We start from the raw sequence: 26,795 nt of genomic DNA, 5'->3' as shown, positions 1-26,795 counted from the left end.
TACTCAAAGTGGCAGTTTTAAAAGTAACATGCAGGTGACACTGAAATTAGGGGTTCATGTGGATCAGTTAAGCCACATAGTTGAAGAGTGTGCTTGTAGATATGTGTTTGCTTGAATCTCTGTGTATCTGTCTGTGTGTCTCTCTGTATGTAAGTATATATGTGTGTATGTATATGTAGTATAGTGTATATGTCTGTTGTATGTCTATATGTATGTATGTGTGCTATGGTGTGTGTATATTTATTTTGGTATATGTGTTGGTTAGTTTTATGTCAACTTGACATAAGCTGTAGTAATTTGGGAAGAGGGACTCTCAGTTGAGAAGATGCCTTCATATGATTTGTCTGTAGGCAAAGTCTAAAAAGCATTTTTTTTTGACTAGAGATTAATATGAGTAGGCCTAGCTCACTGGGGGCAGTCCATCTCTGGACTGGTCCTAAGTGGTATAAGAAAGTAGGCTGAGCAAGCCATGAAAAGCAAGCCAGTAGCCAATAAATAGCACTCCTTCTCTATGTCTTTTGATTTAGTTCTGGCCTCTAGGTTCCTGCTTTGGCTTTCTTCTATGTACTGTGACCCAGAACATATAAATGAAATAAACCCTTTCTTTTCAGGTTGCTATTTGTCTTGGTAGTTGATTGTTTATTAATAGAAACCCTAAGTAAATTATCATTGTGTGTGTGTGTGCATATTGTTTGTGTATGCTCTGTGTGTACATTTCTGTGTATATGCTTGTATGTATCTGGTGTATATGGTATGTTTGTATGTATAGTTTGTATCTCTGTGTCTGATGTGTGTGTTTTCACTCTAGATGAACAGTTCCCTTTACAGAGGTCTCAGTAGCTGAGGTGATTTTCATGACCCTGCTTATGTTATTGACTAGTAAGGTCTGAGCTGCTTGTCTCTCTGGCTAAACAGCGCCAAGGATAGCGAGTCTCCATTTCTGTAACACATGTCATGCATTAGTGGATCTGAGGCATGCCTGTGTTAGAGATGAGTTTGGGCAGCATCCAGAGAATGCTGGCCTCTGCCACTGTTGTGTTTTATAAAAAGAAAGAGAGAATGAGGAATATGTTTGGTGGAGGCAAGGTATGGTGCAGGGAAGGGGATGCCTCTGTGGGCCCATGCTGAGGCATCCCTTCCCCCTGAGGTACCAGCCATTCATTGGATATAGTATGGAATAGCTTATTTAGAGTGTGGGGAGGGGGGTTGAGGGGGTAGAGACAGAGAAAGGCAGAGAGAACGGGGGTGGGGGGAGTAGAGGCCAGCCATGAACATGTGGAGAGCCCCCCGCCCGCGAGTGGGGCGAGCCGGGGGGGAGAGGGAAGAGAGTAAAGTGGGAAAGAGTGTAAGAGAGTGAGGAGGAGGGCAAACAGCCTCTTTTATACTGAGTCAGGACTATCTGGCTGTTGCCAGGTAAACTGTGGGGCAGAGCCTAGAAGGGCTAACAGCCACTACCTTGCAACATCTTGGCTCATAGATCTGGTGAAATCTGTGCTTTTGCTAACACACTTATCCTTTGACTTTAAGAAAAGATGGTATCAAACATCCCTTCTTAGGAAATAACAGAGCATTAATATAGCATTTGGGTAGCAATTCTGTGTTTTTGGAAATCAGTGTTAATACGACTTTTGTGTAGCAATTCTGTGTTTTTGGGAAATGGTTTCATACGAGTACTTTTTTTGTATTTCCATATGAGCACACACATCAGAGTTTTACTGAGTTCAAGGGCAACTGTGCCCTTCTCAAATTACTTGAAAACAAGGTGTCTGAGTGTGTTTAAATACACCAATAAGAAATATTTAAATGTTTTAAGCGCTATCCTTTTTCTCTTTTCTCCCCCAATTCCACTTTGGAGAGAAAGACCCTGCACTGCACATTTTGATAGATTGATTTAAGTAGTGTCTTACACACATATGCACATGGGCCAGGTTTGACCTTTTTGAACACAGAGCTCACACCACAGCCTTCTTGGTCCATGTGCCAATTTGTACAGTTCCGCCTGTCCAGGTCTGTGTGAGAGGAGCACGTAACTCTCCAGGATGTGTGTGCAGCATGCTATCTGCAGATTAGCAAATGTGAGATTTCAGATGCAGAATGTGTGGTGCTTAATAAGGTGTTTCTATAGATTGCTCTGCTGGGGTTCTTGGATAGATTGTGTATCAGACAATGAAAAGTCTGATCTGCTTGAGAGAAATCAGTGTCTCTGATGCCAGGAGTTTTCCTATTACAATAATGGATAGTATGGAGACAAGGGGAAGTGTATATGAATGACCTATTCATAGAGGAAGAGGAAGACTGACTCTACCATGAGCCCTGTCTGGAGTTTTAATTGGTTGTAATGTTATCGTCGACGTTCCCGTTCACGGTCAGGAAGTTACTGAGTTTAAATCGTTGAATTTTCTTTCAGCGATGCTGATGTATCTGATGTTTGTGTTCTTTTGCTCAGGATCCAAACTACTGGATACAGGTGCATCGCTTGGAACACGGAGACGGAGGGATTCTAGACCTGGATGACATCCTCTGTGACGTGGCTGATGACAAAGACAGAGTGAGTTCATGGCTAGGGCAATCTACTCCAATGGCAGTTTTCCAGGATGAGGGGAGAGTGGCAGGGAGCTCTTCCCTTCTGTGCTAGAAACAGAGATGAAAACTCACCCGGGGCCACCACTCTCTCCTCACTGACCTGATGGCTGTGATGTTTTCCCTGATACTGAGATTTCATACTTCAGCTTTAGAATTTTTAAACGGAAACATTTACATTGTAAGCGCCACCATGTATTCTTTGCCATTTCCCCCTTGTTTTTGTCAAACAAACCTTTACCTCGACAGCACAAGTCCATCGTTATGAAGTTCTTGTTTCTGATCTTGTGGATACGTGGGATCTTCTACTTATGGTCCCAGTGCTGGCTCGGAGATGGTTCAGTGTAATGACTGGGCCGTGCTGAGCCACTGACTTGCTCCAAGATGAGTGTGCATGCTCTAGGCATTTATGTTTGCAATGTGTGTGCGTCCTTCTTGCGAAGCTGCCTCTCCTGCTACCTTTGGTCTGTGGCTTCTCACTATCACCTTAAAGGCAGCCCAGTACATTCATGTCACAACCATAGCGGCCCAAGCCAGTTTATGCATGCTCCCCCGCCTGCTTGGAAGGAATGGGAGGAGAGTGTCACCTAGCATGATAAAGACGTGTGGCTGGGTGCTTGGCCCCTGCGTATAGACGCCACCAGATTGTTTATTGCAGTGAGGCAATGAGAGTAGCTGAGCATAAAGTCTCATGCCCACACCTCTTGCTGTGTTTGGCTTGAACTGGAATTGCACAAGGGCATAAAGCCTCAGACTCAGTTGTGTTACCACAGCTGTGTGGAGGCAGCTGAAGATAGCCCTATGTCCTCATCACACTTCAGGGTTCACACAGGGCATTAAACCAGCCAGGCCACTCTAGGAGGCTAGAGGACGATGAGGTTGTTAGGACACTCAGCGTGAGTGATGCTCTGCCTTGCTCTCCTCCGTGCTGTTGCTGGGCTGGGTTGGTGAGCACAGATGCTGACTCTTGCTCAAACCCGTGTTTGCGATAGTTGATATCATGCCTACTCTGAATTGGACAGAAACCATGCCTATTTTCTTGAACTCTGAAGAAAAGCAAGAATTTCAGGTACAAATGTTGAGGAAATCAAGGGGACTGACTTGCCAGCACCTGTCACTATAGGGTTTGTCTTTTGTAGCCAGGAGCATCTTTTAGGCCTGTTTGTGATTTGATGTTGGTTTCCTCGGGAGCCATTTCTCTCATCTGGGGTTCTCATGTAGCATTGGTCACTCTCAAGTGATTTCCCGAGAATAGTGAAGCTGTGGTCAGTTGGTAGGTTTTATAGGGTTGGAGAGCCAGCTTCAGATACCATCAAGCCCACTAGAGAAATTCAACCTCACAATTCTGTTTCTCTAGAACCACTTCTGGTACCACAGTCTGTATTTGTCAGGGTTCTCTAAATGAACGTGTGTGTGTGTGTGTGTGTGTGTGTGTGTGTGTGTGTGTGTGAAGGGGGATTTATTAGCATGCCTTACACAATACAGTTCATGTAGCCTAATAGTGTCTTTCTGATGCTGGAGAGGCTGAGAATGCAGTAGTTGCTCAGGTCACAGTATGCCTCAGCACCTCCAGTTTGGCACTGAAGGTCTGGAGGATTCCTGGAGAGTTGCTTGCCTTAAGTCTGCATTGGAAACCTGAAGAGGTTGACATTAGTGCTGTAGCAAAAGGACAGGTGAATTTGCCAGCAAGAGTGAGGTGAGGACATCCAGAGCAAAGCTTCCTTCTTCCGTGTCCTTTAAACCTGTCACTAGAAGGTGCTGCCCACATTTGGACTGAGTCTTCCTGTTTCAAGTAAGCAGGTGTCCAGTGGCTTTCATTTTAGTGGATCCAGTCAGGTTGGAAATCTAGACGAGCCATCAAAAGTCTACTCTTTGTTTGATTGATGCATACAGATATACTTAAAATATATTCTATATATTCTATATTCTATGTAGTTGGCCGAGTCCCTGAAGAATGCTGAGTCTTTAGTGTCTCATAACTTAAATATGGTAATACAGATTCACAACACTTAACTGCTATATTATTTCAGTTGATGCTACATTGCATGGTAAGGAAGCAAGAGAACAGAAAACATAAAAATCTACCCAGTTGATGTGTATATATGCACACACACTTTTTAAATTTTTTTAAACAGAATGCGTAGGCGAGAAACACGGTTACACTTCTCATTTCTGCCACCGGACATGTGGACTAGCTGGTATTTCTGACTATTTTCCTCTACTATCCATCTTGGATTTCCCCCACTCTCAGTCTGCACCTCAGCAGGCCTTAGTTTTTTTCTTGGGAAGTTGACTTCATATTTTCATTTCTGAATGGTCTGTGCCCTTTGTCAACCTGCCTAAATTAGATTGTTGTAGTTTCCTATTGACTTTATTCACAGGACATGGTAGCACCAAGAGATGCCCTAAAAGATCTCCTGTACTCAGCCATTTTTTTTTTCTCTATTGTAGAGAAACAATCCAATTTCTCCCCTCCCCCCCCCCTTCCCAGTAGTCTGGACTTACCATTCCTCCTTATACTGTTCTTTCTTTCTTAACCTCTTGATTTAAGGGAATCAGAAGCCCAACGTGGCAAGGAGGAAGTCTGAGCTTCTAGTTCAATGGAATGTGTATTGTGTCTCCTGGAAGAAAGATACCCCCCCAACCCCAACACACATACTAAAAATGAAAATTTTAGACCATCAAAGCATTAAAAAGTCACTGGAACAGGAAACAGTTTTTAAAGTGGGTCAGTATGGGTGATAGCAAGTGGACCATTCCTGTTTCTGACTCCTGGAGTAGTGAGTACAGTCTGTAGGAGAAACAGTACCATATATTGGCCACTGATTCTAATCATATAGTATCTTTTGGAAAACCCTGTTCCATCCCTCCAGGCTGTTGACATCTAATTAGTGTTATAACTGTCACTTTTAACATCCACTCCACCTTCTGTCGAGCCATCTGCTTCAGGATAGTGAAGATCATAGCAAGACCAATGAATTTCATTACCATGGGACACTGCCACACTCTTTAGCTATGAGTTTCTTATCCAGAAACACTACTGTATGGAATACTATGACAGTAGGCAATGCATTATGTAACGCCACACATGATAGTTTTAGCAGAAGCACTATGTGTGGGAAAGGCAAATCCATAACCAGAACACATATCTATCCCTTCAGTGATGGAAGTGGTCTCAGTGTAGTCAACCTTACACCAAGTTGCTAGTTCATCACCCTTCATGAATGGTGGCATATTGGGAGCTCTGTTTTGGTCTCTGTTGCTGACAGATCTGGCACTCAGCAGAAGTTCTAGCCAGGTCAGCCTCGTTGAGTGGAAGTCTATGCTTTGAGCTCATGCATTGTCTCTGTCTCTGCCATCATGGCTGCTTTGTTCTTGGTTCCATTGGGCAATGGCAGGAATGATTGTGGAAACAGGTTGAGTGCCTACAGAATAGTTGATCCTCTTTGTTTGTTATTGAATTCCTTCTCTATTGAAGTCACCTTTTGACGAACACTCATTCACATGGGGCACTCATTCACACGGGAGATGCATCTTTACACCTTTTGTCTATTTGGACAGTTCTGTCCATATCCTTTCCCCCAAATGTCCTTCTCACCCGCCAGGTTCTTCTCATGTTACTGACCATCTGCTAGGCAAGTGACTATAGCTCATGAATCAGCATTTAATTATGTATATTGCAAAATGTATGGCCGTATCCACTCCCTGTCATTCTGCTCACTGTGAAGAGTCTCTTCATGAAAGCGCTTCAGGATTGTCCCAGAAAGGAGCTATAGTTCTCTGCAGCTTCATTGTCTACATCTTCATTGTGTCTGAATAGTATTCAGAGCTGTTGGTAAGCCAGATCCTATTTTTCTCTTCTTCAGCCAACCAATCATTGGGCATACCACACTCCATAAGGGTATAGGTACATGCTTGGAACACTGTAGCAGGAATAGGAACCACAGGCATATGGACAACTTTTCTTTCTTTGTACCCTCAGGACCTTTTCTGGGGTATGGTCACACTCACATACCAATACTTTTGATGAATTGGCTGCTTTGTAGATTTATCTTGATGACTTGGTGGATCAAATCACACCTAACTCATGATGGCAGTTCAGGTTGCGTAGTCACTTGGTGGCTCATTGTCAAACATTCTGTTTCCACTGAGGAGGAATAGCAGGTCAAGAGTTGCCTCTCAAAGGGAGAATACTTGACTGCAGATTGTGGTAGGACCTTGTGATAAAATCCCAAGGGTTTCTCTTGTGATTCACCCAGAGGGTCTTGCCATTGCAAGATTTCAAACAGCATCCCTATCTGCCATTGCCACCTCAAGTACCATTGGATCTACTGGATCATATGGTCCAAATGGTGGTGCGGCCTGTACAGCAGCCTGGACTTGTTGGTACTCTGGGCCTTACTCAAAGCCAACAGGTTTCTGAGTCACTTGGTATATGGGCTGAAGGAATACACCCAGATCAGGAATTTCCTACTTTCAGAATCCAAACAGGCTCACTAAACTAGCTCTATTTTCTTGATGGTGGGAGGGTCCAGGTACTTATTCTCCACATTAGGTATATCTCTGCATGCCCTACATGTGTGGACTCCTAGAATTTTCACTAAGGTAGAAAGCCCTTGAATTTTTGTTAGACTTATTTCTTCTCTTCTGATACACAATTACACTTACCAACAAGTCCAAAGTGGTTGCTGCCTTCTGTTCACTGGATCTACTCAACATAATGTCATTAATATAGTGGACCAGTATGATACTTTGTGGAAGAGACAGAAGATCAAGATCCCTTCAAACTGGAGCTGGACAGATGGCTCAGTGGTTAAGAACAATGGCTTCCTTTCTAGAGGATCTGGAGTCAATGCTCAGCACCCACATAGCAACTCAAACCATCTGTAACTCTAGTTCTGGGTGGGGAGGGGGGGAATCCAGTGCCCTCTTCTGGCCTCCTTGTGCACACACATACATTCAGGAAAACATACACATAAAATAAAAAATAAAATTCAACAACAACAAAGACAAAGCCCTTCAAACTAAGTTAAGACTCAGGACAGGAGAGTTAATATACCCTCAAGGTAAAATTGTTAAAGGTATCCTGCTGGCAAGGCAAATTGCTTCTGGTGGTTCCTGTTGACAGATACCAAGAAAAAAGCATTTGCTAGATCAATAGCTGTGTACTGAGTTCCAGGAGATCTGCTTAGGTAAGTTCACCATGCTTGGCTTAGCTGCTGCCGTTGGAGTCACTACTTGGTTAAGTTTTTGGCATTCAGTTGTCATTCCCGACCTTCCATTTGTAGAAGTTAAGCCCCACTTCTTGCTCCTGGCCCCATGCTCCCAGGAATAAGACTCAGACTCAAAATATATTTACAAATACCTTGACCTTATAGCTAGGCTCTTCTCTGACAAGATCATAACTTAAAATATCCCATTCATTCTAGCCTGCATTCTGCTATGTGGCTGGTTACCTGTGCTCATGTACCAGGTGTTTGCTCTTCTCACATCTTTTCAGTGAGTCTCCTGCCTTCTCTCTCCCAGAATTCTTTCTCTCTCCAAATGTCCCACCTCTATTTCCTCCCTAAGCAGGAAATATCATAAATAATATAATAATCAATAATATAAAATAATAATTATTATATAATAAATAATATATAATAATTATTATATAATATAATAAATTAAATTATGTAATAACTATTATAAATAATATTATTTATAATGGTATTATAAATATAAATTATACCATTATAAATGATATTATAATACCATTATAAATAATATTATTTATAATATTATTATAAATATTATGCCTAATAGGCCATAGGCTTTTTAATTGACAGGTGATGCATCCATACAGCACATAAAATATTCTCTCTATATCCATCTGTCTTCTGCACAGCCAGATAGAGTTTAAGGAAGACATGATGGGGTCCTCTACTCCTGTATCATTCAAGTTCTTGATGTTGTCATTAATTTCTGCAGTTCTTCCAGGGCTGTGATATTGTTTTGCCTCACTATTTTCTCTGGTAGAGACAACTCCAGTGGCTTCCATTTGAGCTTTCCACAGGTCAGGCAACCAGTGTGGGAATTCTGTCAACTTCTAAGTGTAACTATTCCAACTTTATACTCTAGAACTGGGGAAATAACCACAGGGTGAGTTTGGGACCCACTGGACCTATTGTGACTTAGACCTCAGTCAAAGCTCCATTGGTCACCAGATCTCCACAAGCCTCTACTTTCAGTAGGCCTTTCGGTGTCTCCTAGAATCAGTGCCAGTTTAAACTAGTGTTCATAGGTCCAGGGAGTCTGATTATTTCTTTTCCCACAAGGTACAATTATCCTAATGAAAGGCCATACATCCCTCCAAAGAAGGAAGGGCGGTAGACTAATGTCAAAACTCTTTGGTATTGTTAACAAGGTCCTTTCTTAAGGGGATTTGCCTTTCCTTCATTAAAGGAGTTCTGGGTCTGTGAGCTGGCACAAGTTTGGAAATTGGTTGATGAGCTATGCTATCCGGTGTAGCCTTGATTTGGTTGGCTTTAGAGTTATAACTGAGAATGGAGGGGTTTTGAGGTGATCATATTTGCACTTGAGAAACAGACCCTTTTGTGGGTGTCAAAAATGAGTGACAAAGTCTGAGTTGATTGGCACATCCCAGGAGGCAAGAGGCTGATAGAGGCTGGAGAATAAAGATGGCAGGCAGGGATGTCATCAAGGCTGGCGAGCCTCCAAGCAGCCAGATGCCAGTGCCAGGCAGGAAGTAACACAGATTAACTCTGCTGACTTGGAGAGCCTCTGACCTGGTGAGGTGTTAGATAATGGGAACCCAAGCATAGGTCCATTCATGACACAGAGGTAAACTCATTAAAATCACTATAAGACAAGAGTCTAATATTTTTCTGATGCCTTAAAAATTTATTTTATTTTTAAAATTAATTTATTTCAATTTATTTTATGCAAGCAAGTGTTTCGCCTGCATGTATGTGTGTTCACCACACGTGTTTCTGGTGCCCGGAGAAGCCAGAAGAGAGCATCAGATATCGTGGAGCTTGTAAAAAAGGCTGTGAGTCTCCCTATGGGTGCTGGTAACCAAATCCAGGTTCTCTTTAAGAGCAAGCCATTTCTCTAGCCTCAGTAAGGTTTAATTTTAGCAGAAATAATCATAGTTACTAGAAAAAGTTAGTCTGTTTAGCACAATTTTTTTCTGAGAGCTAGATGTACGGTAGCTTGAGTAGGGGGGGTTGTCTTTGAGCTACCAACCTTAATATATTTTTCCTTGGTAATTCTACTTTTGCTTAATACCAGTAGGAAGAAAGCATTAGGCATATCTAAATATAGCTAAGGGTAGCAACATCTTTTGTGATTTCAGTTTTTGTATGACTTAGTATGGGAGAAAGGAAGATTAAAAAGCTTTCTCAGAGATAACTGTGGAAGTGCTGTCAAGTGCTACTGAGTTAGTCAAGAGGAATTGAGACAGCCACTCTTAGTCACTGCAAGCTTACTGCTTTGCTTCTGTTGTGTTCCTTCATGTACTAGGGGCACCTTGTATTGTGGTGCCTCCAGCCACATGGTCTGCCTTTAAAGTACACAGTCCTTTATTCCCCTCCCCCCATGGCTTTGCAGTGTGAGCCTCAGTTTTCCTATCTGTAAGTGGGGGTAGTAATTAAGCCTAAGAATTGATGTAATGGTTTTAGGTTGTGGTTGGTCTTGGGAAAGGTTAATTGCAGGTACCCTTGGCAATTGGTCACCAACACCATTACCAGTGCTGTTTCTGCTCTAACGCCCGCTCTCAAAGGCTTAGAAGCAAATGTTAACCAGGCTGTTCTGGACATTTGTTCTATACAGGTGATTTGTTCCGCTGAATCTTACTTTTCTATCAGTTACACGAGGAGTGGGCTGGGCAATGGAATTCATCTGTAGTTGTTGGACGAAAAATGTCCAGGCTTCTGTATTTTTAGCTTGTAACAGTTGCCAGTGTGATGTCAATGTATGTATTCTTTTGAAAGAGAAAGGTAGCTGAGAGTTCAAGTTGATATTTTTAGTATTTGAAACCCCCCCCCTCCCAAATGCTGTTAACTTTTCCTGCTCTCCCATGACAGACAGACAGACAGACAGACAGGGATGTAATTATTAGTTTCTTCTTCATATACATTTTCTGGAAATAACTTGAAACACTAAAACAGACTCTGCTATTAGCCCATGTGTAGAGAGAGGTCTGAGGATAGCTTGCAGGAGTTGGTTCTCTCCACCATGTGGATCCCAGAGATTGAACTCAGCTCATTGGCAAATGCCTTTACCTGCCTTGTTTGAAACAGTACCCACATTGGCATACAGCAGGCCAGCTGGTCTGTGAGCTTAGGAGATATTCCAATTCTGCCTCCCATTTCACCTTAGGAGCACTGTAGTTGCTGACCCACCTTTATGTGTTTTCTGGAGATTTGAACTTAGATCCTCACACTTGCATAGCAAGTGTTTCGTCCACTGAGCCGTCTCCCCTAAAGCCTTGAAGTTTGTAGTTTCTTTCTTTTATTTTTAAATGATTTGTTTATTTTTATTTTATGTGCATTGGTGTTTTGCCTGCATGTATGGCTGTGTGAAGGTGTTAGATCCCCTGGAACTGGAGTTACAGGCAGTTGTGAGCTGCCATGTGGTTGCTGGGAATTGAACCCAGCTCCTTTGGAAGATCAGCCAGTGCTCTTTAACCACTGAGCCATCTCTCCAGCCCCTGTAGTTTCTTTCTTTTTTTTTTTTTGAGCTTTCAGACTTACTTTATGTGACAGTTTTTTTTCTCTCGTGTATGTAAGTGTGCTATATGCATGTCTGGTGTTCAGTGAGGTCAGAGGAAGGCATCAGATTCCTTGAAACTGCATTGAGCCATCATATGGGTGTTAGGAACTAAACTCAGTTTTTCTATAACAGCAACAAGAGCTCTTAACTACTGAACCATCTCTTCAGCTCTCTATCTATATCTATCTATCTATCTATCTATCTATCTATCTATCTATCTATCTATCTATCTGGTATAATCAGCATTTTTGTTATATTGTAAATCTTCAGAGAATTTGTTACTTTATTAAAACGTATATCTCCATTGCCTCATTATCTACCCCCTCCACCTTCTCCTGGATACCCTTGGGATAGACAAAACTGGCATGAGTAGGCAAGAACTCTTTCACAGAGCACCCTGTCAAGCCCTCCTATCGCCTCTGCATGCCCACTTTGGAGAGCATGTAAAAAGAGTCCAGGTCTGAGGAAGGATGTCTTAGAGCCAGAGTGCATGATAATTATGCATTCTTTATTCTGTAGTTCCCTTTGTACTATGTATACACTTGAGCATCTGAGTGTCAGCTTCTCACTCAGTGGAAGAGGAGAACGATCTCAGAGCGTAAATCCAGCAGTCCCTGAAGAGGCTCTGTAGTGAGGTGGCAGCTGAGCTGGAACCCTGCTGCCTTGTTGCAGAATGAGCTTCCTTGACCCTGATGGGTTTACTCATACGTAGCCACTGCCAGGGTGTGTTACTACACCCAGTTTTAGTCTTGACCAACTACCAAGCCTGTTTAACTGGTGAAGGGTGTTTTAATTTGGCGCTTTGGGGCCTGTCCCTGGGCGATCTGAGATCCACATTGCCCTGCGTAGTCTCGGCCAGCTTACAGGGAGGATTGATCTTGTGTGGATGAACTGGAGCCACTCTTCGCTTGTGTTTCAGACTGTTGTTCCTTTCTGCGAACCCAGGAGATTATAGACTGGATGTTTGGGTTTTGAGAAGATCGAGGAGCCATTTTGTTCTATAGACAGATTTGCAGTCTGGGGCATCTTGTCTTTTTTTTTTTTTCCCCTCCCTTCTTCTTTCTGATGGCTACAAATGGCAGACCAAGCCAGGCAGAAATGTACAGGGAAGTATTTCTCCTTTTCTGGTGCCTCCAGGAAGGACTCAGTGAAGGCCCTGCGGCTGTCAAGGTCTTTGAACCTCAAAAGAGCTACTTCAAGAGTCAGCCAAAGGCAGGTTGGTACAGAACTTTCTGATCCCTTTAAACTTCCTTGAGAATTGAAAAGCCTCCCTCTTCTCTGTGTTTATTTCTTTATATTCCTTGGAAAAACTTCCTAGTTAATTTGAACAGCTCTCTTCAAAGTCTTACTGATGTTTGCTGTGCTCCCAGGTTCTGTGTGGATGTATGTTATTTGTGTGTCTAGTTATTTCTTACACAAAGTGTCAAGGTTTTGTATCTCACAAGTAACCATGCTGCCAGAAGATTCCAATTTCTCATGTGTAATCCCCCTAAGCAGGACTTGAGTGGTTATATTAATGCTACCAAAACATCCTGCAAAAAGGATTAGGTAACTTTTATATGCAACACAACACTGGAAAAAAGTTTGCCAGTGTGCTCACTTTCATAGAAAGTAGTTTCATAGAAGCACTATTTCATAGTTACAGTTTTTTCTTTCTGCTTTCAAAGTGCCGATTGAAAATGATAGGAGGAAGTAGGCGTGGCTATGCCTTCTTGACAATTTATTTACTATTTGTATGCTGAATATATAGATTTAGGCTGTTCAAATAATATGGGCTTGCTCTGCATCCCAGCTGTGCTGGTGGTGAAGTTTCTCTGGCACAAGCCCCTGGTTCCTTGCTGGGTGGTGTCGTCTGTTTTGCGGATCAGTTTCTCAGCATCTGCCAAGCCAGAGCTGCGTGTGTTCTGCTCAGTCTCAAGCATTTTCAGTTTCTCCTTCCTGCCTGTTTCCCTTGCTGTCACAGAGGCCACCTGTTTGCTGGAAGCAAGTCAGAAACAATCTCATGTAACTCAGGCTGACCTCAGACTATATGTGACTTGAGGATGGCCTTCAACTTCTAATCCTCCTGCCTATACTTCTCAAATTCTGAGATTATGGGTGTGGTTTAGATAGCTTCTTGCATTCCTGACAAGTAGCAACTGAGCTGCAACCTCAGCCTTCTAATTATTTGATAAATGAATTTTTTATATGAAATGTTTATAAATATCTTATAAACAAATAATTGTATAACTTTCAGTAGAAATCACAAGAGCACACATTTTTTTCAGTTAAATATTTTTAGCAGCTCTGATTAATTTCTACCGATAATGCTTTGGATCCGTGTAATTTGATGACCCCTAACACCTGTGATTTATTTATTTAAAGAATTAAACCTTCTACCTAGAGTACATGGAATGTAACAGGAATTGAGGAGATCAAGGCCCAGCCTTGAAACATCACTGACAATTCTACTGGATGAGGCTTTCCCTCTAGAGAAGCAGGAGGTGAAACTGCTGAACTCCAAGTGTGCAGGCCTGTGGGCTGGCATTTGACACCTGTGAGTTTTGGTCACAGTACATGAGTGCACAGAAAGGAGCCCTTAGTTGCTTTGTGGCAGGGCGTCAGCCTTCAGTCCTGTCAGAATCCGGTTTGCTAATTGAACTGTAGCTTTCTCATTCCCTCATCCCGTGTTAATGGTGGCGTTGTCCTGCTCTTGTAAAATGCTCTCATAAACGATTGAGTTTTCTGAGCTGTTAGCAAGATGGTGTTAACGTTCATCTTAAATATGAGATGTGACTCTTGGGAGGTTGCATGAGGACATCGGTGCCTGGGAGACAGTCACCTATGTGAAGATGAGATATTTTGTTTATGATAGTAAGTCCCATTGACAAATGACAAAAAAGAAAGGCAGATTCCTTTTCTCTTAAGCATGAAGCTCTCTACAGAGCATGGCTTTTCTCCTGGAAGCCAGCATGTGGCTTATAGAAATGGAACTGTTTTGTATATATTTTGTATACATTGTATATATTTGTATACATTGTATATATTTGTAATCATTGTATATATTTGTATACATTCCTAGGGAAAGGAGGTATGGTTAGAAGACTGCAATATTCCCTCAGATTTGTCAAGAAAATTGAGATCATGTGTTATATGCAAAAGAGCTTCTGGTGGTGCCAGTCTGTAATCCCTGCTTTCTGCTTAGCTGTATTAGTCAGCCAGGGCTGCAGAGTGAGACCCCCCTGTATCCACCCCACAGTAGGGGATCTCAACAACTCGAAAACCCCACAAGAGACTAAAAGTCATATGGGAATAGTTTGCTGGGTGAACAGGCTTATCTTATAGAATGTATGATCAATGTTCTCAGCAAAATCTGAAAATATTTTTTCTCATGTGTCTTTATTTTATGTGTATGAGTGTTTGGCTTGCTTGTACATATGTATTTTATTTGTTTTTGGTGCCTTTTGAGGTCAGAAGAGGGCACTTGATCCTCTGGAACTGGAGTTTAGGATGGTTGTGAGCCACCAGGTGGGAACTGAATCCAGACTTTCAAACTCTTTTGTTCCAACATAAAGGAGTCTTGGGGTTTTGTACTCAATTGCTATTCTCCATAAGTGTTCGAAGAATTCAAGAAGGAAGCGCACCCAAGTGTGCAGTTATGATTGTCCTTGTCAATAAAAGTGATATACAATAGAATTATAGTCATTTGGATTTAGCTTTGTATCCCATAGTTGTATTTTTTTAATAGATTTATTTATTTCTTGTGTGAGTGTGTGCCTGTGTGAGTGTGTGTCTTTGTGTGTGTGTGTATATATATACACACACACACTATATACACATTATATATATACACACATTATACACACACACACACACACACACACATATATGCTGGGAATGGAAGCCTGTTCCTTTAAAAGAGCAGCCAGTGCTTAGCAGCTGAGCTACCTCTCCAGCTTCCACAGATGTATTTTTAAATGAGTCTTTTTCTCCACTGTGGATACTGCCACTTGTAGTTGATGAAACATGCAGATAAATAGATGTGCCAAGTACTGCACTGTTTGTCACAGAACACTAGAACTTGTGTATATTCTGGCTAAGTGTACTATTAGGAAGCTACTTGCTAGGAATATATGGAAGCATGTTTTCTTGTTTTATAAGATGGCAGTAATTCTATTTGCCTTTTTCATTTATGAAAGAAATGATGACTTAGACCACACAACAACAACAACAACAACAACAAAATAGAGACCATGTAAGTGCAACTTTTCTTCACGAGCAGAATTACCTCCTGGTTTTAGAAGAAAAAGTGGCTCTGTTAGCTGATGTGTTCCTGACCTGCAGGAAAAATGTATTCCTGATGAGTCTTTCCATACCCTTTTTTGTTGTATAAATATTAAGATGATATGAATCTTAATTTCTACTTATTCGTGTGTTTTACTTGGAGGTTTTCTCTTCCTTAGCAACCCCAGTTTATGTGGTTTCTATATTTGTATATAACTTATTCAAGGGTAACATCTAATTTTTTAAATATTTAATTTTAGCTTTCCCATAAGCAATTAGGCAAAAAAAAAATGTACATTTATCAATAGCACCCAGAATAGTTTAAACCACAAACTCCAAACACATCTGAAATATTTGCTTCCCTCTGATTACTTTATGGCAGAAACTCTTCACTTTAAAAACTTAACTTTCCTTGTTGAGAAATTTCCAGTTTTTAATCCGCATGGCGGGGGTGGGGGGGATGACCTAGTTCTAGGTGGGGGTGGGGTCGTATAAAGCAATGTATTGATTGAATTGGGGTATAAGAAGTGATACAGACTTGAAGGAAAAGAACGAATAAAGTAGCTTCGCTCGTTTGAACTATGATCTCCTTGCTTAGCATTCACAAAGCCCTGGGTTTAGTCTTCAGCGTCACATAAACTGGACGTGATGGGGCAGGGCTATAATTCGAGGCCTTGAGGGATGGATGAATGATCAGCAATTAAAAGTCATTGGCAAGGTCATCCTCTGCTACTACAGAGTGAGGCCAGCCTGGGATACATGGTATCTCGATCTCATTGCTAACTCCTGTATCATCTCACCTCATGCTAAAAACACAGGTATTGACACTGCTGCTCAGCCCAGTGATATGGTCAGTGACTCTTCCCCAGCCACCCCCTGAAAGGGAAGCGGTCATTATTGACAAAATAATTAGTAAACATTGAGGCTAGGTGGGAGCTACATAGGGATTCCAAGACTCTACTTTTATGCAGCCTCTAGAATTACATCGTAAAGGTAAAAAGTTTCACGGTCACAGTGATAATCTTAAACACTATGTCAGATGCCTTTCTTTTTCCCTCCAGTGGAAATAGCTCCAGACCAGATGGACTTGCTCTGCATCTCAGCTGTGCTGGTTCTGAAACTTCTCTGGCACAAGTCCCTGATCCCTTGCTGGGTGTTGTCTTCTGCTTCAGGGATCAGTGTTTTAGCATCCGCCAAGCCAGTGCTGCTTACGTTTTTATACTGTATTAATTTTATGAACAAGTGGGAATTGTGGGTAAATTCTAACCAGCCTAACCGCAGAAATGAACAAATACTTAAGAGACATCCATATTTGTGGGTGGCGTGTTCTCGCCTGCGAGATAACACAGACACCAACATTCTTCAGCAGATCTTTATTACGATGTTATAGAGGAAAGACCCGCTGGGAAAAAGCCGGCTGATGGGAACCGGCTGGCGGAAAAGGCCCCAAGCCCCGGGAAGGCCCTGGTTAAATACCCCCTGGAGTGATGTGTACATACCCGGTTGGTCAAATGCCCATAAAACCCTATATGCCCCGGGATGGGCTGTGACTTCGCGCGCTTTCCCCTCACACAAAGACAGTAAATTACAGAACTTGTGAGAGCATCGGATTGCCAGAGATGTCTCTGCTTTCCACGGCTCTCTACACATATTTATTTTAAATTTAACGGTAGTAGCGACTGACCTAATCATCAATTTTGACTGACCTGGTGCTCACCTCTGGTGGAATAGCTTCTGATATCTTCTTCATCTTACAGAGGTTCTAGGCTCAGCAATCATGAAGCAACCATAATCACTCAACACTTTGTAGTTTTTGATTTGCCAGGTGCTCCCTGATTAGAGGATGCTAGGTAGAGCCTGATAGCAGGATGGTACTGGGCCTTGACTTTTCTGCTCTGTTTGCCTACTGGCCAGCATCATCTAGCAGTGGAAGTACCTTCTCCTTCCAATTCTTATCTTTTTTTTTTTTTTTTTTTTAATGTTTTCTGGCAGCTTCCCTTGGCCTTTGCAGGATCAACACCAGTCCTTGGACACTAGTCTGTCTCTCTCCTAGCCTCTCCTTCCAAGTCCTTTTGCTAAGTGAACCATATATAGCTTGACCTGTATCCCATCCTTAGGGACAGAGTCCCACCTACCAGAAGCCTCTTCCATCTGACTTTGGAGTTTGGATGGCTCAGCCTACCTCCTTTAATTTACCTCTCACTCCAGGATAGCCCATTCATAGTTCACTCACCTCAGGCTTTCTGTGTGGGGAATTACATTTTCTCTGGTGGATCCTTACTGTACCAGTGTATATTGGATTGAGCAAATTAGACCAGAAGGTGACTTTGAGAAACATTCTCTGAGTAATATTGTCATATGACACATCCTCTGGGCTTTAATGGACACCTGTACACGTTTTCATGTCTTTGTACCAAAGGATATAAAATCTAAAAAGTCTTCTTAAAAAAGTGGTTGTGGCTAGTTTTTTTGTTGTTGTTTTGATCTCCGGGAAAGTTAAATGAAGGTAGAAAAAAAAATGGGTAGCAGTGATGTGCTAATTAGCAAAATCTCGTGGTTTGAGAGTAGCTAGTATAAAAAGTTATCAATTAATTTAAGGACAGAAAGCCGTTTTTTTTTTTTTTTTTATTTTGACGAAGATTCTCTTTTATCATCAAATGGATTTCAGACTCCCACAAGCATCTTTGAATTCACACTTCTCTCTTTTTGTTTTTCACCCTGAAACTTAGGGAAGCATGAAATGGTTTTTGAAAGCATTCGCTTATTTTTAAAACTTGGCATTTATTTGTGCTCTTGCCAAGGCTCTGCCGGACCTGGGCACCGTGAGTCAAAGCGTGTACTCGGACATGATTCCATGTGGAGTCATGGAATATGGTCACTCCAGGTGCAGTTTCGAATGTTTTGTAAAAGTCTCTGCTCATGGCGGCATGTCCCCCTGAAGCTGACACGCATGCCTTTGCTTGCCGTGTTTTTGCAAGTTTGATTCAGCATCTGTTCCCTGGTCCGAGTTTGCTAATAAGGCATCTACAGATAGCTGTGGGGAGCCTGCCCGTGGCCCTGAGTTGATCATAACCAAGTCTGTTTAGTCCACATTTTTCACATAATTAATGAAAAGGATAGTGAGCTCTGCAGGCACATGTAGGTCCCTATTACCAGATGTTTAATTACTGTCGTTAGAGAGCATTTGAAGTACCTGGCTAGCTCTGGAAGCAGAGCTGGAAGGGAAAGCAAACCCTGTTGGGTCTTGTCAGCTTGGTCCTTTTGTATGCAAGGATTCAAGAGTCAGTGGACAGAGCTAGAGTCTTCCTTGCACCAGCTCTGTGGAAAGACAAGAGATAACACTTCAACCACAATCTTTGAAGCCCATGGTTGCTTCCATTACATTTGTCCCTAGGTTTCTGTCATCCAGCCAAGATTCAATTAGTATGAAAACTTGAACATTGATAATTGGATCTTTGGTAACAATATTTAAATTCTCTATAGACAGTATATTTATCATCTATTATCATATAATATTTCCTGGAATTTAGGTTAGTCATCTCAAGAAAATATTGAATGGACTGTGCTGCAGATGGAGGTATATTTTACCATAAAGGTTAAAAATTAGATCTTGAGTAGGAAAGCCCCAAAGAACCCCATATAGAGAACAGAAAATGTGCTTTATATTTACTTTCTTAACATTGGGGTTCCTTATGGCTCATTAGAAGTCTAGAGTCATCCTTGGCTACATATCAACTGCAAGGCTAGCCTGGGATATGTGGGAACAAAGAGGACTTGGTTATGATCAACTCAGGGCCACTGGAGGGGTCCCCACAGCTATCTGTAGATGCCTTGTTAGCAAGCTCAGACCAGGAACAGATATGCATCAAACTTACAAAAAACAAACACACTGTTTTGTGATATACAAATTAGAGGCTGAAAAGAATTACATTTTGCCTGCATTAGAAGTCTGTTCTAGGCTGTCCCTCTCAAATATTTGATTGAATTACCATCAGAGATTATAAATAAGAAATCCAAATCTAATGAGCACAGGGCATTTCTATGATTGTGAAGCCACATCTCTCCTGGCCCTTAATTTTCTTCATCCTGGTCATTTTTGCTTTGTTTTAAAAACAGGATTGCACAATGTAGCTCAGACTGTCTCGATACAGGTGGCAGTCCTCCTGCTTCACGGTCCTAGGGCTGCACTTAAAGGTGTGGGCCATATTCACCCTGTCTGAGGCTTGTGTTTATGCTTCAATTCTTAGAAACCAAATTTCTTCCTAGGTTATAGATGGCCATACTGCCCCCTAGTGTTGGATTTGGGTTACAAAACACATACATCTATTGCAACTTCCTGCCCTTGCATGAAAACGCAGCATCCTTAGAGCACTGTTCAGGCAGGGAGAGGGTCTTTGTTTTCTAGGGCTGCCTTTTCCTGTGCACCCTCACAATGCGTCCTGATTTTTTTTTTTTTTTGTAAACTAGTTCTGCTCATATTCCACTTTCTCTGTTTCTGTCCCATGTCAGATCCCACTCTTTGTTTGCCTAGGAAAAACACAAGCTAGGGTACCACCAGTTTGCATTTTATAAATAAAACAAAGGAGTCAATGGGAGCTTAAAAGCTACAAAGATACATAAAAACATATACGTTGAAAGAGCTAAGCAGGTGGCCCTAAAAGATACATTGTAATACTGTATTTGTGTTATATACAGTTAAGACTCCATTTGTTTTCAAAAAAGGAATAGTGGTTGTATACATGGAGCTAATGTTATTTTTCTTTTGAATGGACTCATTTTCAAATTGTCACTATACGATAGATAAGATGGAGTGAATATGTTAAAGCACTTAAAATTTGTTTATAAGCAAAGTAGGTTTTTTTTAGAAGTTTTTTTTTTTAAATATGCTTGAGTGGCCAATAAAGGGAACTATATAATGTGTAAATTTCACATCTATGAATTCAACCCTAAGTCAGAAATATTCCAGAAGAGTAAAAAATGAAAACAAACCCTAAAAATTGCAATTGTTTTAAACATACAGACCTTCCTGTCTCTTTGTTCTTCCCTAAACAATAAAGCTGTACCCATCAGATTGTAATGGTTCTGTTAGACATTGTGTCATATAGACATGATTTAGTGGATGCAGGAGGGGTCAGTGCTTACCTAGCATGGCCCTCAGCACCACCAGTATAGTGCATGATAGGGTTTGTGTGGATGATTCTGTGTAAAGTTTGCATCATCTTGACACAAGCAACTTGGTATCTGTGGAATCCTGGAATCAGTCCCCCATAGATGCTGAGGACTGACTCCATTGCTAAAGGGTTTTAATGTACTCAGTGAAGGGTCAGTGGAGTTTTGCGTTCAGAAGAACCGTTTGTCACGTAACAGGAAAGAAGCAAAGGCATTAAATGCTTAATTCACTTTTTTTTTTCCAGCAGGGGTTACAGAAGGGGAAACTGTAAGCAGATGTGAGTAGTCAGGGTCAGATTATGATTTTAGAAGGAAAGGCTAAGTGTCAGAATGTTCTGAGGATCTGCTCTGGGGCGGTCTCTGTCCCTAAGGGACCTGAGGGGAAATTTGGTTTCTAAGTAGGCAGGGTGTGGAAATGTGTGCTGTGTGCCTATGTGGCAGCTCAGTGCCCTCATGTTAACAAGCAGCTTGGGAAGAGCTTATGGTGGAAGATCCCGAGGTTTTGAGTCTGATACATGAATAGATTCAGTGGCATCAAGGAAATAGTGTAATAAAAAGTAGATAGAGGGGATTGGGTCTGACCTGAACTTTGTTAGTATTAGCATTATAAGCATTCTGCTGATCCATGAAGCTATCTTGTCAATCACTTAAGCAGCTGTGCGTTGCTGTAGATTCATGGGTGTTTTCCTACGGAAAGGTAGGGAGCTTCTTACCTCCTGATTGGTAAACTTAGCTCTGTGTCCACCTCTCAGGACGCTTGTGAACGCCGATCATTCCTCTCACTTGGTGTTGCTCCAAGGGAAGACTCATTTGGGAGAGTCTGTTACCTGACATACATTAGTTGTTTTTATTCTCACTTTCTTTTGTTTGAAGAGCCTTTTCAAGAAGTGAGCAGTGGGGTTCTCTGATAGTTCTTTGAACTGGTTTTTTTTTTTTTCCTCACAATTTTACCGGCCCCTGGTGTGTTTTTCCTCACCTAATCTCATTAGAACCATGCCGTCATAGCTGTATTTCTTGTAAGGTTGTCAGCTTCACATTAAACCAATTAATAAAGACAAAGTGTGGATTGTGAAGTGGAAATGTCTGGTTTCTTTGGAAAGTCGATTATGCCAAATGATGTTTTGCTGGGGCACGCAGGTGAAAGGATGTTTTGCTATAGCAGACACATGAAAGCACGCGCAATGTTTAGAAAGAATATAAATATGATGACCTCACAGACAGTGAGAGCTCGAGCATTGGTTTGCTTTGCTCTGGTTCACCACCATTGCTGACATGCATGCATTGGTTTGTCTCACTTTACATTGCTGAGCTCCGATTGTGGTGACTTCACAGAGAGAAACACCCACCAAAGAACTTCTTGTGAGGTTCCTGTGGCTTTTTGGTGCTTTCACAGACTTGGGTCTGTTGGCAAGCCTTGTGATTTCTTCTGGATTGAACTGCCCTTGCTGAGTTTTCTGTGGTGTATGTCAAGTAGACTGGTCTGTGGCTGCTGACTCATGTTTGTCGTTTGCTAGTGGACTGGGCTGAGAACAGCAAAGATTGGAATCTCCCCAAAGAGCTATTTCTAAACAGGTCCTCTGATGGGTGGTGGGCTAAAGGGAAGGTTGAACCCTTATTAAAGTTGGTTGAGAAAAATATATGCCTATAGATTGTCTTGTGAGCTCATGTTTTGTGTTACTGGGGCACAGTGTATGAGCATCTCTTTGTGACTAGTGCTCACACCTGCACACCATGCACTGTCTTTTCCTGGAGTCTTATTTTTGCCCTGAAGTTTCATCTGACAGTCATCAGGGTCAGAGGTGACAGAATCTGTGTTTTGACCAAATGCTGTGGACACACTGTGCCTTTCTCAGGGTACTGTGGGGTGGTCTAGCTAGATCCCAAGCATCTCTATGTGTTTTCCTTAGCCCAATCTAAGTACCTTCCTCTTTCTTCAAAGAATGTTAGCTCTTGGTCATGGCTAGACCCTTGAGGGTATGCTTACTGCTTCCAGAGTTCATTGTGGGAGCTGCTAGTTCCTAAGGAGGAGAGCACTGGCTGGTTGTGTGTGTGTGTCAACTTGACTCAAGCTGGTATTATCACAGAGAAAGGAGATCCCTTGAGGAAATGCCACCATGAGATCCAGCTGTAAGACATTTTCTCAATTAGTGATCAAGGGTGGGAGGACCCATTGTGGGTGGTGCCATCCCTGGGCTGGTAATACTGGGTTCTATAAGAAAGCAAGCTGAACAAGCCAGGGGAAGCAAGCCAGTAACATCCCTCCATGGCCTCTGCATCAGCTCCTGCTTCCTGACCTGCTTGAGTTCTTGTCCTGACATCCTTTGGTGATGAACAGCCATGTGAAAGTGTAAGCTAAATAAACCCTTTCCTCCCCAACCTGCTTCTTGGTCATGATGTTATGTGCAGGAATAGAAACCCTGACTAAGGCAAGGCGTTTTGTCTATACAGAGAAAGGAGTTCAGTCCTTTCTGGTGATGATTACCAATCTCGGGGGAATCGAGGAAGTCATTATTGAGTATTGAGGAGGAAGCTACTGGGACTCATCATTGTTGGATCATACTGATGGGTCTGAGATGCAGCCTTTCTTTTTCAGTAGCTCTGCCTCCACACTTGGAACATACTTTGTACTCTGTAAAATTACTTGTTCCAGCTCTAGGCACCTTTTTTTTCCCCTCATTATCCTCTCTCAGAGCTCTGAGCTCTGCCACTCTAGCAAGTCCTTAGCTGTCACATCTGTACCTCACCATCACCATTTCCTTTAGCTGATAACTTTTAAATGGTTTCCCGACGAGTCTGCTCGAGAATTTGTGCAAGCTCCTCTGTATGATTGAAGAGTTTGATCACTGAACATGGCTGTACTTAGGCCTGGACTGACTTAATTCCCTTTCTCCAGAATATGTCTGTTCGTTTGATGCTGTTTGGGAACCTGTGAGCACACACAAGTGCAGTGCGTCATCTCCTTGTTCCATTCGAGCGAGACATCGCACAGCTTCTGTGAGCAGTGTGGGAAGTGTAAGTTATTGTGGAGGTGTCTGCTGGAAGTCTCTCTGCCTTGGTTTTGCCTATTCCTTCAAGGATACTGACCAGGCCTAAATCTGTTTTGATCACAAAACTGCACTGAGAAGTGTGAAACTGGCAAGGAAAGGTTGGGAAGAACAACAAGGATAATTGGTTTTCTGAGGAAAATCCGGGATGCCTGTATGAGGGGGGTGACCAAAGCAACTTTGCCCTGTGGTTCCTCATGCAGAACGTGAAGGATCTAAGAAAGTGAACATGGTACAGCTTTACTAAAAGCCAGGCCTCTCCTCAGTACATACTGTTAGACCTATGCACAGCCAGCCTCGGGCAGGGCCCCCAGTACTTGCTCAGTGTGGCTTAGTGCTGAGATCCACTCTCCTGGGAAACATGGTGGCTTTGCACAGGACCGTGATTGCCTCATGGTGTCTCAGGTCCTAGGTTAGAGCTATATGTTAGCCCTGGAACTGAGCAGGTGTCCCAGTTCTACTTCAGGAGAGCCAAGTGGCACTTTGGTTTTGTGGAGCAGCTGTGTGCTGAGAAGAACTTGGGAGTTGTCTGTGCTGGGGTGGGGGGCAGTGTTTTTGGCATCTTGAAGACTGTTGTTACATTGGGTTGGCTGAGAACTCCCAGGTCTATTGAGGACTAGGCTGGTAGTTCCAGGAGTCTAAGGATTCAGAGCACCACTGTGGTGGCTCTCCAGATGTTTTCAGTTCCTGCTCTACATTTATTTGTTTGTTTTGGGTAAGGGTTGGACCTCCTGCCTCATTTTTCTAAGTGCTAAGGTTATAGCCTTATTACCACCATGCCCAGATTTCCCTTTATGTCCTCCCTGTGTGTAGCCACCTTTGGCTCAGTAGCTAATGTCTTGACTAACTTGTGGATGGCAGAGAAACAGCTGGCTTGATTCCCTTTTGGGAAGGAGACTCAAGGGGTGATTGGTGCTCAGTATTAAGGGAAAGATGCCCAGAATAAGGTTCCTTCTTTACTCAGACCAACGTGTTACTCCATTGATTTTTGCCATTTGCTTAAATCTGTGGAGGGGAGATGAGGAGCATGTCTCCGGGCAGTCTATAGATACTATGTTTCCCTGCACCTGGGTGGACCTAGAACTTTCCCCATGCTCACTGGACAGTGATTGCAGCTGCTTAGCCACTCCACCGAACTGTGGTCAAGGTATGCTTGGTTTTTGCCTCCTCCCTTTATTTGTGTGTGTGTGTAGGTATACACACACACACACACACACACACACACACACACACACACACACTTTTCCTCCTTCTGATCTAGTGATGGTAGCATACCGAGCTGGCTAGCAAGAGAGTTTCCAAAACTAAACTCTTAAGTCTCAGAGTTTGCTAGGCCCTCTCTAATCATCAAGGCAACTAGAAAAACAGTGACCTTTCTGGTTCTCCCCCTGCCTGCCATGAAGTGCTGCAGTGCCCTGCCCTGGACCTCTGGAGATACACTTGGGACTATTAGCTTTGTGGTTGAAGTGTAAATCTAAGTAAATATTTGTGCAAAGCCAAGCCTGCCCTGGCTGCTTATATAGTAGTTTGTTGGCAACTGTAAGTCCTTTGAAGTCCTGAAATCTGCTGAACTTGGACCATCTGTCTTACTTAGCCTTTGTAGCTCCGTGGCCATATCTAAAGCTGGTGATGTTGCTTTCCTGTTTTTGAAGGACTCGTCCATGGCTATAAGTTTACCCTGGCTACTGTCCAAGGAGCAGCAGGAATTCTGACCTAGCCAGGAAATGATAGGCCATCTGAAACAGCTTGGTGTCTGTTAAAGTCTCACCTGTGGAGATACACTATTTCCATATTTTTGTATATTATTTAGATTTCATAATGTTACAGGAGTCTTATCAAAGAGACCTAGCAGCATCCCCAACATACACTATAGGTAGCTCTTGGCAGTGGGAGTAACATGGATTACATCAATATTAAAAAATAAGCTATCAACCATTCATGAAGGTTGTTGGATTTTCTTTCAAGAATGTCTTTGAAGCTGACTTAAAATGGCCACATCTGTATTATGTTTAAGTCAGACGCATCCTCACACTGGTGCACAGGCTTCTGGTGACCCTGGGATGAGGAGAGTTTTTCTGTTGATAAACATGTATTTTTGAGTATCTTACGTTAGAGTTGCATATTGTGTTTCTCTCTGGAATTGATGCAGATCTGCATACATCCCGAACCTGTAGGAACCCCTGTGACCCTGCTCCTTGACATCATTCTTTGACATTTTAATTTAGGCTACTGAGGCAGCAGGTGTGTGTTGCTCTTTCTTTCCTTTGTGGAGTACTTGCCCCAATCCACTCATCCCAAGATTTCTCTCCAATAGGTCTTGTCAAACATTAATAGTCACTAGAAGACAGCAAGCAAAGACCTCACCTTTTCTCGGCAGCTGAAAATCACAAAGTAATTAGGGCTACAAGGAGCTTTTGAAACTATGAGCTCTGGCAGCGGTTTGATTTTGTGTCAGGTAAAGATCTGCTCCTGCGCACTCAAAGGAAAAACATCTTCCAAAGTTTCCATTTTCACGGCCTTTCCTGTTTTATGGGGCAGACTGCAGAATAACTCCAAGCTTGGGGAATATTTGTAAGATTGCTGAGTTTGGCAGACTCTCACAGCCGCTTTCCTTATGTGCTTTACATATTTCCTGTCAGTAGATGCCCACTGATACCCACAGCACGTATTCCAGATGTGAGGTGTGGTGTAGCCATGATAAAAGACAAGCTGTCGCTCTAAAGGGATACAGCTTCCTGCTTGCTACTTATCACGTAGGGAGTCCTAGGCTATGCAAGTTTATTCTAGGAAGGGATGAATAATGGCTCGTTCTTCAGTTACATGCAGAAGAAAAAAGTTTAAGTTCTTCTTGTGAAATTGTTGTTGCCGGTGAAGGCGAAGAAGTAGTTGGGATTGGTGGTGTAGTTCAGCTGAGAGTGAGAGAGAGAGAGAGAGAGAGAGAGAGAGAGAGAGAGAGAGAGAGAG

General features: G+C 42.4%; 1 protein-coding gene across 13 annotated transcripts in view; it reads left to right on the top strand.

The window, feature by feature from the left end:
• Pard3 (par-3 family cell polarity regulator) overlaps positions 1 to 26,795 on the top strand; it is a 556,386-nt gene that overhangs the window by 98,024 nt on the left and 431,567 nt on the right. For all 13 annotated transcript variants that reach the window (XM_028767780.1, XM_028767787.1, XM_028767783.1 and 10 more), the window contains exon 2: positions 2,447 to 2,548. In XM_028767780.1, the coding sequence (XP_028623613.1) occupies positions 2,447 to 2,548 (102 nt within the window). The remainder of the gene's footprint in view (positions 1 to 2,446; positions 2,549 to 26,795) is intronic.

This window comes from Grammomys surdaster, unplaced genomic scaffold, assembly GCF_004785775.1.
Source record: "Grammomys surdaster isolate TR1022 unplaced genomic scaffold, NIH_TR_1.0 181, whole genome shotgun sequence".
NCBI lineage: Eukaryota > Metazoa > Chordata > Mammalia > Rodentia > Muridae > Grammomys > Grammomys surdaster.
This window is presented reverse-complemented; position numbering and strand designations above follow the sequence as displayed.